This window comes from Anomalospiza imberbis, chromosome 3 (assembly GCF_031753505.1).
Source record: "Anomalospiza imberbis isolate Cuckoo-Finch-1a 21T00152 chromosome 3, ASM3175350v1, whole genome shotgun sequence".
Taxonomy (NCBI): Eukaryota; Metazoa; Chordata; class Aves; order Passeriformes; family Viduidae; genus Anomalospiza; species Anomalospiza imberbis.
Window position 1 is genome coordinate 83,748,546 of NC_089683.1, and position 15,325 is coordinate 83,763,870.

Below are 15,325 nucleotides of genomic sequence, written 5' to 3' on the forward strand. Positions count from 1 at the left end.
AATCCCAGGACACCAAGAATCCTTTTGTTACATCTTCCCATACAAGGCAATCTTTGCATTTGTCTTGTAATCTGTATTATTCCTTCTTCCCAGTCAAAAGAGAGAATAAAGGCAAGCGACGAGTGATGAGGAATTAATTACAGGCAGAGCCAGCTGTACCTTCTGCTGGCTGCCTTGAAGACCAGAGCTGGCATTTCAAAAGACCGGCACTCACACAAAAGACCAGCTGTGCTGCCAGATAGAATAACCCAAGGGATGCCTTTAAATGTTACCTTCTCACAACAAAAAAAAGTCTTCGCTCAGTTTCCACAGGATGGGGACTTCGCTGTCACACTGAATTTCAGTGTAGCTCCAGAAGAGCTGGCACAGGCAGCAGTGGGAATGATGCAGAGCCTGTACAGGCAGGGCCATCAGCACAGTTGGTGTGGGATGGCAGAGAAAATAGAGGTTTCCTCAAGAGTTCTCTTGGGGAGTTAGTGCAGGGTTATGGGGTGGTGAAAAGACTAAGGAACAGCTCAGTTTACATGGCTCAGATGGAAGGCAGGCAGCTGGAGCAGTCAGGAAGCAAAGGGAGGATGGCACTACACACTGAGAGATGGGGTGTCATGCCAAGTGCAGCGGAGCTCCGTGGGATGGGTAGGGAAGGCTGCTGGATCCACAGCCACAAGCTGGCATGCAGCCTGGTCTCACTGAAACTGCCTGCTGCACTCCTGTAAAATCCTTGCTCCAGTTTGGGGCAATCTCAGGAGATCAGCTATTGATGAGAATTCCCAGCTGCAGCTCCAGTTTAGATTTGACACCCAACTGGGAATTCAGGGCTGAAAGCCCCATGGAAATTCCCGTGGCATTTCCAGTGCAGGCAAGATAGATTGAGGTAAGAAGCTGACTGATTGCAAGAGATATCCAGTAGCTAGGAAGAGATTCACAGTGTGGAGAGGACTTAGACCTTGCACAGCTTAGCAGAGTCACCTGTAGACCCAAAATGAGGGCTAAAACCAATCCAGGGAGAAAAGAGCTCTTACATTTCTAACAGGGGCTCTGAGCACTTATTTGAGTGTTTAATGTTAATGCCACTGATCAGAAACTAAAAGCCCAAACCTTAGTGCAGGCAAATACCAGGAGCCAATGACAGTCTCCAGAAACAATCTATTACTGTTTATAATCTCCACAACAAACACAATCTTTCCCTCTCTCATTTAAATGGATGTTAATAAATAGCAGTCAGCATCAGGCTGGTTACAGAGCTGGGGGGAAAGTTATTGCTCTGAGAGCTAGAGAGCAGAGGGTGGAAAAACAATTGTAGCAGAGATAGAGATGCAGAAATAATACCAAGTGGTACTGACTCATAATTTCTAGGAATGTAGGTTGTCTTTGTGCCATGGTAGGATTTATTTACTCATTCACAGTCTCTCAGGATGCTTTACACAGTAACATATGAGGAATAAGACAATTAAAGCCTCTGGGCTGCTTTCCACTTCTGACTACAGAGAACTTTGATTTCTACATGTCTTTCACTGTTCTCAGCTTGGTGTGCAGGGTCCCCTCTGTCCAGTCATAGGGTCACTACACAGACCTGTTTCTGCAGCCACTGCTTCACTAACTTCAGAGCAGGAGGGTTCAGAGAGCTCATCCTTGTCAGAGTTTGGAATGCACCATGATCCCACCTCTACTCACAAGGCATCTGCATTGGGGCATAGAGAAAGTTCAGCCTGTGCTGCCAGCTGATTGCTGTGGGACACTCCATGCTCTGGTTCAGTAGGGAGGCTACGGAGAAAGGAATCAGGGGAATCAAAGCCTCCTGTTTCCTGCTGTGTTTAGGACTTTCTGGGGCTATAAACAGCAATAAAGTAAGTTTTGATTGGCAGTATTTCCCCTACAGCAAACCTGTGAAAATTACTTATATATGGCTACAGGGTATTTTCTTTGGAGTTAACTGTGGATTTCAAAAACACAAAGAAACAAACACATTTCCACCTCTGACCTCCTAAACCATCATCAAGTGAGGCTGGTCTTGAAGCAATATTCCCTGACATGGCAAAGCCAATTGCACACATTGATCTATGATCCATCACTATCTATCTGAGCAGTCTGGCATGTACAGGAACTTCGGGATGGAGGGAATGTACCAGCAGAGAAGCAACAACACTAAAAAGGCAAAGCAGACATATGGCTGGGCTCCTGGAGAGACACACTGGGCTGGGGGGACCTAGGCCCTGCAGACAGTGGGCTAAGTGCAGTGGTATTGTCATGGCTGTTTCATGATGAGGAATAATGGGAGGAAGGCAGGCAAGCTACAGCTATAGCTCCTCCTCTTCAGCATATCCCCACCTGTCTGTGTACATAGAGAGCAGATGGTGATATGGCAGGAGCAGACTCACAATGGAGCTATGCTTGAGCTCCTTTGCTCATTTGATCCACCAGTCTAATTAGAGAAACTGTTAGCATAGAAAGATGAATGATACTAGACTTCCATCTTTGATACGGTGTTTATAGAACAAAATCCTGGCATCCCTTTTCATGGAAAATTCCCTGAGAGGCTGTTAATAACCAATAATAGGCTTTCTATGTGTGGACAACAGTTTAAGAAATTCAAAAGAGAGAGAAAAAAGATCTCCATGCTCCATAATGTTAAATTTATGCTATCTCAGAAGAACAAAGGCCCATTTTATATGCAGCTAGAACAAAATAGAGGGAAGACATAGGGAGGGTACTCAGGGGTAAGTTCAGAGCTGGTCATTTGTTGGAGCCATGACTGTGTAGGAGCCCAGTGCTGCTGGTGACTCAGCTCCAGGCAGGGCAGGGGGAGCCCCAGGTGCTGGGTAGGAAAATGGATGCTCTCCTTAATTTCTCTGTGCAGCTGCTGGCAAGCAGGATGGGAGGATGCTGATGGGGGCAGTTCCTTCCCTCTTTCCCACTGTAGCTGCTGGTCCCCAGAAGTGCTGGATACTACTTTAGAGAGGAGAGGCCAGCCTGGGGGAAAATCACAGAACTGTTTACATTGCAAAAGACCTTTAATATCAGGTCCAACCATTAAAATAAGAGTATGATAATGTCTTCCGTTGCAAATGCAGGATGTGGCTGGGGATGTGTGTTCTATTGCTATCTGTTGGAGGTGGGGAAGTTATCTTCTGTTAATTGGGCTAGCTGTTAAAACCAGGTGGGGCAGTTTTCTTTATCTCTTCCAGACCCATCCTCCCTCTGGGGAGATATCTTCTGTAAATGGGCCATTGAGTCTCACTGTATGACTGATGAAATTACATAATTCCATTGTGAGACCTCCATGCAGGGGGAGGAGCCAAGCATTCCTACTTGGATATAATGTGAGATTTGGAACACCAGAGCAGCCTTTTTTCCACTGGATACACAGAGGAGCAGCCTTTTTTACTGCGTTCCCCGAAGGAAGACCAGGCCCATCTACACCACCACTGGACCTTCAGAGGAAAACTACACCCTTCTACAGGATCACTGCTTCAACAGAACCACATCTGTCACTGCAGGAGGACTGCAGCCACCATTTAATGGACTGCTGCCAACACCCTGACCAATAGGGTGTCAGGTTGTATTCTGACTCTGTCAGTGTTGTTTTGTATTACTGCATTTTTATTTGTTTTTTCCTTTATTATTTTTCCTAATAAAGAACTGTTATTCCTACTCCCATATCTTTGCCTCAGGCCCTTAGTTTCAAAATTATAATAATTTGGAGGGAGGGGATTTACGTTTTCCATTTCAAGAGAGGCTCCTGCCTTCCTTAGCAGTCACTTGTCTTTTCAGACTAAGACAGATAAACTTAGCAAGAAGGAGTTCACATATAGGCAATGTTTCCCACCAATTTTGCAGGCTCAAGAAGCAGAGTGAACCATAGTTCATTTGTGAGGTCTGTTTGCTCCTTGTTCACCCTCTGTTTCATGACATGCCCAGATACCTTCAGGCAATGCTCTCTCTCCTCCCAGCTTTGATAACGGGCCCTTTGATCTTTGGCACCAGAGACAGCTGGGTCCTTTATGGAATTCATGTGCTCAGCTCTCAGGCTGAGAGCACGCACTGTGCTCAGCACTCTCCAACAAGCTGAAACAAAGTCTGCTTCATAAACACTGCCAGGTTTAAAAGAGCACAACAGCCAGACAGGGGACTCTGCCTGTCTACCTTCTGCAGGCTTTGCAAAGACTTCAGCAAGAGAGGAGGGAGCCTCCCAGAGCCCCCAAAATACAAAAGATGAGTGTGAAAGGGATGCTGACAAAAACCCTGCAGACACAGAGGTACTTATGCTGTGGAAAATTTTGCCTGTCTGTTCTCTATCCCTATTAACAATTTCCCTATTTCCCCATCATCACCCTGTCCGTGGTGTCTCAGTCCCGGGAGCCAAGCACAGCAGCTGCACGGCTGCAGGGCTTGGAGCAGACAGGATGTTTTACTGCAGTGCTGAAGCCAGCGAGACAGCAGGAAGGAGCAGCTGAGACCACATATTCTTCCTGCAGAACTGAGGACACCACTCAAAAGCTGTTCTCTGGCCTCATCCTCTGCCTGACCCAGGGAGATGTGAGAGGATGAATGATTCAGGCCTTGGAAGTGATTTGCTGCAGGAAGGCTGTTTGTTAGAACAGGCTGTGCTCCCAGCTTTGAGCTCATTAAAGCTGGGATGCATTATAGGATGCATTATAGCAAGAGACTTTTCCCACTTCATGCCTTGTGGTTTTGCACCACAAAACTTCAAGGTGACTAGCAGAGAGGGAGACTCCAAACCTGCAGCTGCAAACCCCTTCAAGTGTTGGGGTGCCTGTCATCCTTGCAGAGCTCTCTTTGGAAGAAGAAGTCATTCCTAGAAGTAATGGTGGTGACTGACACTTGTTGAGCATTTATTTGATTTTCTGGGATGCATTTCCATACAATCCAAATCATGTTTGGTTGAAGTTCAAGTGCAGAAAGGGACGGATGCACAAGTAGTGTATCATAGTTTGCACTCTGTCCTCATAGTCTTTATCCTGTTAGAACACCCAGGGGGGTGTCCAGATGTGCACCTGGAATGACCAACAGTGAAATAATTAATGGTCTATGGAGAGAGTAGAAGAGTGACAAGGGAGTGCAAAAGAAGTATCTGGATATGCTCTGAGAGCTCCTGTTTTCTCTTCATTGTCTGTTAAGTTTTGTATATATCAATTTCAGAGTCTGAATAATTGATGCAACACCTGATGTCTCAGGAGATGATCAGGTTGCAGTGTATCTTTACAGCTCCTCAACTTTGCACAAGGCTGCTGCTGTGATTAAAGTCTGAATGGAAAGATGTTCTGCTGAATGAAGGGAGGGGGGAATCACAGCAAATGTCTATCAGAGGAATAACTGTGTCCAATCAGGTGATCAGGAGCAAAGAAAATCTGCGGGGATTCAGGGCATCTGCAAATGAATGGGTGACAGCAATCTGTGCTCCAACAGCCTTCCCAACAAAACCTGCAGCAGGAAAGTAGTCAGATGTTCAACTGGTAAAACAGAAGAGGGCTTTTAAAGAAGGTAACATTTCAGTGCCTATCTGCACTGGGAACTTGATTCAGTGATGCCCTTTTAGTGAGGGGCAAGGAAAGGCAGGGATCAGTGAACCCACATTCAAGGTACTAAATGGAATGCCAGCATCAACATGAAGACACAATATTTGTGGAATGAAAATGACATGTAGCCAATCCACATCTGAACACCTTTCCCTCGTCTCCATGTCTTCTTCTTTAGAAGCTAAGCTCTTTGGCTTAGGGATGATCCAATCCTTCATATCAAACATGTCATTGGTGCTCTTTATAAGTAAGTATCTAATGAAGGTATAGACACATAGTATTTACTGGGCTCCAGCAAAAGTAACTGAAGGGAATTCTCTGCTCTTGGTTATGCAGGAAGTTTGATTAGATGATGTATCAGTACCATTGGGTCTTAATAATCTTTAAATCTATGCCTCCCATCCAAAGTTCACAGAATTCTTTAGAGAAACAATGACTTCATCTGTCTTTGGTTCAGAGCTACTGTATTGAACTTAGAGAGGTTGAATGACACTTTACAAATACGCAGTCTTCTTGCTAGGTATTTAAAACCCTTGCTCATTATCGTGGTATTTGACTAACCTCCCAAAAAACCCATGCAGATACTACTAGAAGAGACCAGAATCTATCCAAAGGGTCCATACTGCAGCCCACAGGAAGGTGCTGGATCTCTTAACAGATCATTAGTCAAATAAGTATTTATTGATGGCCAAAAACTAATCTGAAAAAGTGGAAAAAGAATGAGTATTGAAAAAATTGAATACACTTCATTACAAACTCTTCACTTAACTCTAACTGCAACTTGTTTTCAACAGCCTAGAGGGAAGTGAATCATACTCATCAGGAAAATCAGCCTCCCCTCAATCAATCCAGTGATGTAATCCCTATTGTGCAGAGTAATTGCAGTGGAGATAATGGCATGGGTTTAATGAACGACACATTTCTATATAAGGCAAACTTCATGTATCCAAAAGAACACAGCTATCTCCAGGGTGCCACCTGTGCTACTGTGCAGTGGCAGGGTGCTGTGTTCATAAACAAAGTTTGGGTAGGAATGAGGGAGCTATGATGTTGAGTCTCACAAAAATGATGCCTTTGTTGTTCAAGCTCCTTTTTCGTTGACATAACCAGTCAATCTGTGTGACCTGACAGCTCTGACTAACATGACTTGTCAGAAACAAGTCAAAGCCACATGGCACTCGCTGCCTCCTACGTGTGATAATCCACCATGGCCTTTTATGGACACACCTTTGCACTGATTGTCTGAGTTGAAGAAGTAAAGAAGCAATTCACTTTGGCAGGCCTTCCAGACGTGTGATTCCTCCTCAGCCGGAGGGCTTCAGTGGTGACACTGCCTGTGTAAGTGGCCTGCCCACAATGCAATTCCCTCTGTGAAACAGCCATGGCTTTCTTGAACTCAGATGCTGTGGCAAATGATCTGATCAGGTCTCATTGTTTCCAGTGACTCAGAACCAAAATCCTTCTCAATCAGTCCCCATCACTGTTCCTTATGGGATCTTAGAATAAAGTAGAAGAGAAAAAAAAGAAAAGGGAAATGAAGGGAAAGAAAAGTTGGAAAGGACCTACAACCACCAACTGCCTGACCACTTTCATCACCTCTCTAGGAAGCCAATTCCAGTGTCTGACCACCCTTTCAATAAAGAAATTTGATCCTCCCCGGTACAATTTTGAACCATTCCCATGCATCTTGTCACTGCGTACCATGGATCTGTACTTTTTACCCTGTTTCCCTCCTCAAGAAGCTGTAGAAAGCAATGAATACATTTTATTGGAAGCTTCCCATCATGATTATACACAGACCAGACTTAGCTGGGGTGGTCAGATAAGGTCTGTGTCAGCACATTCAGTGGCTGAAATTTCCATGTCTCTCTCAGCAACCTTCATCTTGCGAGCTGACCATGAAGACATCTCTTGCTTGCAGGAGCATCCAGTGAGCAGGAGGCTGCACAGATCATAACCTGGCTACCACTGAGTTAGGAGGCATGAGAGAAAGATGGCAGGGGACTGTGGTGGAACTAGTCTGTCAGGGAAACTGTCCTCTTAAAGCATCCCCCTCTCAGGCAGCCCCTAGGAAGGGACAAAGAGGAGTCTGATGGCTGAAGCAAGGACTTGAGGATTTGCTCCCAGCCAACCTGACAGAGAGGCTTTTTGAACTTGGCAAATAGTTGCTAGCTGCCATGGCTAGTTTCTTCCCCTGAAGAAAACAAGCAATTGCTCAGAAATGCAGAATATTCTGAGTGGGAAGGGATCCACAAGGATCATCAAGCCCAACTCCTAAGTGAATGACCCACACAAGGATTGATGCCACAATGATGGCATCATTAGCACCAGGCTCCAGCCAACTGAGCCTCATTTGACATTTCTACGCCAGCTGCAAGTAAGACACTCTTGTTCTTGAATGCCTAGTGGAAACAGGATTTCTTTTTTTCCCCTCTCCCTGATTTTTTTTGCTGGGGCTGGCAGGATCATAGGGCAATGTGAATGCTTGCTACAGAGGGGGCCAGAGGAAGAAAAACAGATGACCAAATAACTTCAGAAGAACAGGGATTGTCTCCAGGGAGCTCCCCTTCTTCCTGCTCGCTCATCAGCTGGGAGATATTCAACAGCGTCCTGCTCTACTAGTCACTGAATATTTTATATCATGGCTACCACCAGTGCATTTGTATTCTGTTTCTCTCTTTCGTCATATCTATTATAAACGAGTAGTGTCTGGGAACTCTCCCAGGGAAGATTTGCCTGGATGGCTGAGGATATTTTATAGTCAAATTGTGAGATAAAACAGCTTTCAAGTTCTGTAGTGGGGGAAAAAAAAGGTAATAAAAGAGTTATTAAAAAATAAATAAATGTCGGGATTTTATATGGTTACTTTTTGTAGTGACAGAGCTTCAGTTTGTTCCACAATGAAGCTGGAGTTGCTAGAAGAGGACTGGGGGGGAGACACCCTCTTGCTGGCATTTTCTGCTGACAGGAGCAATCTGATAAACTCTTGCTGGCACCTGGCTTGGCAGGAATGCGCTGGCACTAGGCGAGCCAGGGCTTGTGGCCATGACTGCAGGCATCAGGGGTAGGTGGGTCTTTGGGAAGCAAGGCATGGCTCAGGACTGCAGCAACCCCATCTTTGCCTTCACATTGTTGCACATGTGAGGTGGATGGGAGGGCAGGGTCTGTCTCCTCATTTCACAGAAGTCCTACTGAGTCCTACACCCTCCTCTAACCCAGGGCTAAAGAAGAAGAGCTGAATAAATTAGTTTTGCCCTAAGAACTCAGAGAGGACTTCAGCCAGTAAGGGCATCAAGCCTAGTATCAAGGCACTGAGTTTCAATTTGCAGGCAGATATATGGTGGGTTTGCTGGATCAAGTAATGTATTCCACAGGCCAAGAGAAAAATAACTTTTTTCTCATTTCTTTCTCTTTCAATCTCTGCCCAATCAGTCTGATTTTAAAATTTGCTCTCAGCTCAGCAGCACCCACCATGGAAATCACGTGGCATTGAAGAGTCTATCCATCTCACAGAAATTTATCAGCTTCTGTACAACAAGAGGAAAAACAGGGTTCCATAACATTGGGTATGAAGGGAAAAAACAAAATATATAAAAGGTGTCTGAAGTTGAGGAACAGAAAATGGCACTTAAAGGCTTTCTTAGGTCTCAGGAGTCACCATCACTTTTGGGTAATTTGTGGGTAGAACAAATCAGCAAAGAGTTAAAATGCTAAAAGAAAAAAAAAAAACTTGTAGTGAATTGATTCTCTGGCATGTCCAGTGCATCCTATCTCCAGACAGACCACCAAAAAAGAACTGTTAAACTGAGCTCTTTTTCAAAATCAAGAAAATGTTGATGAGCTTTTACTTTACCTGCGAAATGTACGTGGGAATCTGACACAAGAAAAAAAGCAAGAGACATCTTGCATCTCCACATCTTTTTTTTTGCCAATCTCCCACTGATCTGGACCACTCTTCATCAAAGAATGAGACCTCTTTCCAAGCCTCCAGGAGAAGATGAGCAGGAATCAGGCAGCAGAGCTGACTTACCGTAAGGGCCAGCTGCAGGGAACACATGAGTTTGCCAGACAGCATTAGCAGCTGGACTCTGTCAGCTAAGCAGGACCAGCAGCTCCAGAAGAATCTGGTGTGAGCCAACACTAACAGTGCTCTGCCTGAGCAAGCTGCCACCGCTGGCATGAGTACAACTTGGAGCAGCCTGTCTCCAGGGGGAATCCAGGTGTGTGAAAATACCTTTGACCTAGCCCAGTTCCAAGTGCAGAGAGCAAATATGAACCCTCAAAACACAGACACAGGTGGAGACCTGCTCAGTGAACTGCAGCCCAGCTCCTAGCCTCAACACTCATGGTGTCAGGGTTTCAGCCTTGCCCAGATTTTGCAGTGTCACATGTGGACAGAGATGTGGCCAGAGTCAGGAGCATGTTCCCTCCCAATGACATCTGCAGTACTGAGCAGAGGGAGGTTAATTAACCCCGCTTATTGAAGGGAGGCTACATTACTGCCTGGGCCCTGATTTTTCAGTCAGGCTCTAGTCCAGCAGGTGATTAATAACCCTGTGTGCTGTGCAAAGAGTGCATATATTATTCAAATTAATAAAATTATAATCAAGATGTGACAAATTAGCAGTTGCTCCTTGACTGGACATGGAAACTCATTAGTGTGCCAGGCACTTCTGTGATGCTCACTGCACTTGAGGCTTACAGCAACGAGACGAGGGAGCCAGGCAGAGCAGGCAGCCCCTTGGCCCAGCTGGGGGAACACACATCCTGCACACCACAATGTAACTGTGGCCACCCCAGAGCTCTCTGGTTCACAAAGCCCCTTCATCCTCTTCTCCTAACCAATGGACAGACTGACTGTAAGGTGCTGCCCCAAGGACTGGCAGTGACAGCCTCGCAACCCTGACACTGCTGGACTATGCGACAAGTATTTGTGTGCAGTAGCCCACCCTACTGTTTGGAATACTGGAGTAGGACTCCCACCCTCTGGAATTACTGGTTGCAGGCACAGCTGCTGAGGCAAGAGGCTGGAGATCTTCCCCAGGAGCCCACATGAGGCTGAGTTTACTCTTCCTCAGAGGGGACTCACCAATGTGCTTCCCGTACATGTGGTAGTAGAAGGAGACACAGTAATACTTGGCAGTGATATTGTAGAGGGGGCTGATGAGCCGTGCTTTGTCTCCTGTCACCCGGGGCCGGGACGCTTCGATGAACATGTAATAACCTGCAGAATGAGAGGGAAAGGTGGGCAAAGGCAGCATGCACTGGGTCTCCCTTCCTCCAAATGATGCCAGTGTGGCTGGAAGCCCACCCCTAGTCTGGGAGACATGGTCTTGCTCTGCCCAACTGCTTTGCACCCACTGTGACCCCAGCCAGAGACACTTGCAGGATATCTGCAGTGTCTCCCCTGCCTCAGCTGTATTTAGGGAAGCACAGGAGAGACAGCCATCCGCAGACCTGCTGTGACCACATGTAGCAGGTGGACCCCTGCACATGCACATCTGTCTGGGTGCACAAAGAGCCTCAGAGCTGACTGCACTGTGCAAGGAGAACACCAGAAAGAGAAACCATTCCAGACTAATTTCTCTGCCTCAAGTAGAGGGAGAGAGGGTTCGGTACATCTAGCATGAACAATATTGTTGTCTAAAGAGAACAATACCAAAACAGTTGTTAACAGCCCAGGGAGGAAGAGATTAGCCATTTAATTTGTTAACATCATTTTCAATGCTTAATCAGGTTGGTGTACTGAACAATAATGGGAGAATCCATTTCCTTAGCCATCCATTGGATGTTTCTAATTTTTTCCTGAGTTTAAAGATATGTGTTTGCATACAAATTTACTTTTCTTATTACAGAAAGAGCGATGTAGTATCCACTTAAACTGGGAGCATGTGCTCCACACACAGCTAGGGTGAGCAGTACTTAACACCAGAATCCTCCAGCTGTAGGTGAGCCTTCCTCCTGCCCCACAGGCAGCTCTTGTCTGGTCTCTCATGCTTCTGTGCTTGGTACTAAGGAGATCTGTCTGCCTCCCTGAACATTTCTTTGAGGAAACAGCTTGCTAAAACCTACAGGGCCATTTCTAGGTGTTAGAGATATTCTCGTACTTGTTCATCCATTTTTTTCTTCAAAACAAGCATCAAACACTGCAAGAGCATTAAGCATCAGGCAATTAGGTGACAATAAGAACTAATGCTCACACTATTCCCTTCAACAAAGTTGTGGGTGTTTTAATTGTGTGTTTAATTCCAACCAGTAACATGCAAATTAGCTGCCTGCTCCCTGCACCCCATGTGAAGTACAAAGCAGATCAGCCTTCCATCACCTCCCAGAGCTGTAAGATTCCTGACAAGAGATGGTGTGCACCTTCCCTCCCCTGCCAAGCCAAAAGAAACCCAGACTTGTGCCTACCCTCTGGCGTGCCGCTGATGTCCGTGGGGGGCCCTGTGTTGACGGTGCGCTTGGGGTTCTGGGTCAGGGCGTTCTGCCGGGTCCAGTCAAAGTTGTCCATCTTGTCCTGCACAAAGCCACAGATCTTCTCATCCTCAAAGCGGCAGGTGTTATCTGTGGGGATGGGAAGGGAAGGGGCTGCTCAGCTGCTGCTTTTCAAACACCCTCCCCAAGCTGCCTGGGTGCTCACAGCAGTGCTGTGTTACCACTGAGGCTCTGTGTCAAGCCAGAGGCAGATGGGCAGCCCTCAGGAGGCTGAAAAGGAATATATCACAGAAATCATAGAAATCACAGAATGGGTTGAGTTGGAAGCAGCCTCAAAGTCCATTCCAAACCCAACGTCAGTTCCAAACCCATTGCCATGGGCACGGATGCCATTCACTAGATCAGGTTGCCCAGGGCCCCATCCAACCTGACCTAGAACACTTCCACAGATAGGGCACCCATAACATCTCTGGGCAACCTGTTCCAGTGCCTCACCATTCTCTGAGTAAGGAATTTACTCTTAAAATCTAATCTAAATGTCCCTCTTTCATTTAAAAATGCTCCCCCTTTTCCTATCACTACCCATAATACATGAGTGATCAGTGTTACTACAGAAGTGTTAATCCAGAGTGATAAATGTGATGGTCTGACAAAATGGAAAAAAGCTCTTATGGCTAAAGAGATTCTCTGAGAGATCTGAAGGGGCAAATGTAGTGAAAGGTAAAAAGATTACCAAAGGCAAACTGGCTACAAGGGCTTTTACATCAGAACAACTTGATGGTAGAATAATTTCCCCAGGAGAGAGGAAAAAGTAGCAGCAGATGACCCCCGCTTCAGACAATATATTTAACTAAACTATGATACACATGAAAAAAAAAATCAGCTGTGGAGAAGAGGTCAGCTCAGCACGACAAACGTGTCATTTAGCCAGAGTACATCTAATTTACACCAGCTAAAAGGCACATTTGATTTTGCAGCTTATGCTGGTTCCCCTAACAAAATAAAACACATAGGTAAAAGATTTTTATGTAGGATCAACCATACGTGCAATAGGGCTCACTTTTATTACTACCACAGGACAGTTACACCCTACAGCAATATTGTAAGACAGATGAAAAATCTCGTGCATAGACATAACCCAATAAGGACTTGAAGAGATTGGAATGAATTGGACATGACCAGGCTGAAGATTGTAACCTTTGTGTTAAAAAGGTAGTTTTGAGTCACAAAAGCAAAGGTCAAGAACCTGCTTTACACTGCTAACACAATAGGAGAGGGATGGATAAAACAGGTGAAAAAGAAAAAGAAAACAGGTCCAAGAACCAATGTGAAAACTGCCGTGTGTTTTGAAAAGTCCCTGGGCAGAAACCAGAGCTGGAGAATGAACTTGAAGTGGGATCTTGGACCTTGTGAGTGATGTAGATATAGTAAACACAGATATCTTTAATTGCTGCTTTTAAGTGAGAGCAAGGAAGTGTGCTAAAAGATGAAGCCATGAAAGAACACGTACACAAAAGAAAACAAGGCTCTCAACAAGGGCTTGGAATGTGCTAGGAACCTCATCCATGCCACGCTGGTGCAAGACTCAACCTCTTGGGGTCTGCCTCCCACTGTTACTTATCATGCCTAGATAAAGAGAAGCGCAAATGCCTCCTGGGGCTCCTGCATTTTTGTATCTTCAGTGATGACTTGCTCTGGTTCCTGGGCAGGAGGTTTTTTCTCCTAGCATGCGTGACTCCGGCAGGACATGTAGGACAGAGCAGGGTCCTCAACCTGTGGGCTGGGTGCCAAGGATGGGACACACAAGGGAAGTTTTATGCAATGCCAGGGACAAAAGCTCCAGAAGCAGCACAATGTGATGGTAGGAGCTTCATACATCTACCATACACAACAAAATCTGCTCTCTTGTAACAGAGACACTACCCATGAAATGAACAGAATCTTGACTTTGAGATGCTGCACCTTCTGGTGGTTACCCTATCTTCGCGTGGCTAGCATCCTCCACATCCCCTCCCATCTGGAAATGAAAATTACTGTAATCTAAACAGACATCAAAGGTCTGCACACCCCTGTGGTAGGGAACTGGGTTCCCCCTTCCTGCTCATCTCTTTCCAGCATCCCATCAAAGCAGTGAGAAAAGAGGATGCAGCCTCCTGAGGTAACCTGCAAAAATGTCTTTGCCAGCATAGGTTGGACAATGTGTGGCAAGCCAAGGGCCTGGTTCACAGGCAGTTTCAGGGCAGTTTTCAGCTGCCCTGAAAACCTAGGGCAGCTAGGTTTTCATTAAACTCAGCAGGAAACACTGCATGCCCACTCCTTTGGGCTGAGCACAGCCATCAGGAGCTTTGTCTGGGCTGGCCACTTAACTGCTGATTAACCCTGGCTAAGTGCTTTCCACTCAATCTGCTCATTTCTAATTAGCATCCAAATCCAAATTAGCCACTGCTCTGCAGTGCCTAACACAGGGGCCCGAATGGCATCTGGAGCTGAAGGAGAAGAGAACAGAGGACAGGGCAGATGCTTGCAGGGTCTGAGACAGGGTAACTAGGTGGGATAGGGGGCCTCCTTTATCCCCAGAACAAAGAGATGGAAGGAGAAAAGAGTCAGAAGGTAGCTCCAAAGGGTCCTTCCTCAGCTGTTTTGGCTGAGAGAAGGGAGTTCATGGCTGTACCAGATCCCTAGTAGTCCTCAAAGGAGACGCTGGAGCCCACAAGCTTGCTGATGTTGCTGGGTGGTGTAATACCCCTGGTTTCTCTCCACTGCACCAAAAACATCTGCATGACTCCAGCTCATGGGTTGCCAGCTGCAGTTCAAAGAGACATATTTTATCTCAGAATGGCATTATCTTACACAGCAGGATCCACAATGACTGTCCTTTTGCAAAAGCACCAGGGTGGTTTGCACCTCTGACCCTGTGGAGAACATGGACTTTCAAAGAAAGATGACATCTTTCTCCAACACAGAATTACCTCAACAGGGTATCAGGTGGAAAGCAGAGTTGGAAGCTGTAACACAGAGGTCAGCCAGGCAACTGATTGAGAGGGAACAAACCACAAGTGAGGAGGCACAGAATTCAAAGGAAAGGTAGATTAAGGAGAAAGCACAAGCCCAGGTGGAGATCAGAGAGAGTTGTGCAAGACAAGAGGACCTGAGGACAGCATTCCAAACTTACCACCAAAGCCTGGTTGGACTACTCTGCCTTCATTTTTAAGAAGCCACACACATGGGATGAGACTGCTCAGAGAAGTTGACTCAAAAGTCCATAGAGAGCTCTTTGTCCTAGGTTGACTGTATGATGCTTTTATCCCGTCGTCTGTTCTGTTTATGCTGAATAATAAGTTTTGCACCTTTAA

The 15,325-nt window shown here is 45.9% G+C and overlaps 1 protein-coding gene across 3 annotated transcripts in view; it reads right to left on the bottom strand.

Annotated features, from left to right (window-relative positions):
* Window positions 1-15,325, bottom strand: part of MDGA1 (MAM domain containing glycosylphosphatidylinositol anchor 1) — a 148,443-nt gene that overhangs the window by 14,308 nt on the left and 118,810 nt on the right. For 2 of the 3 annotated variants that reach the window (XM_068185475.1, XM_068185478.1), the window contains 2 exons: window positions 11,949-12,101; window positions 10,627-10,761 (listed from right to left, as the gene is read on the bottom strand). In XM_068185475.1, the coding sequence (XP_068041576.1) occupies window positions 10,627-10,761; window positions 11,949-12,101 (288 nt within the window). Of the gene's footprint in view, window positions 1-10,626; window positions 10,762-11,948; window positions 12,126-15,325 lie in introns of all 3 variants that reach the window. The other variant, XM_068185476.1, reaches the window with a different exon arrangement.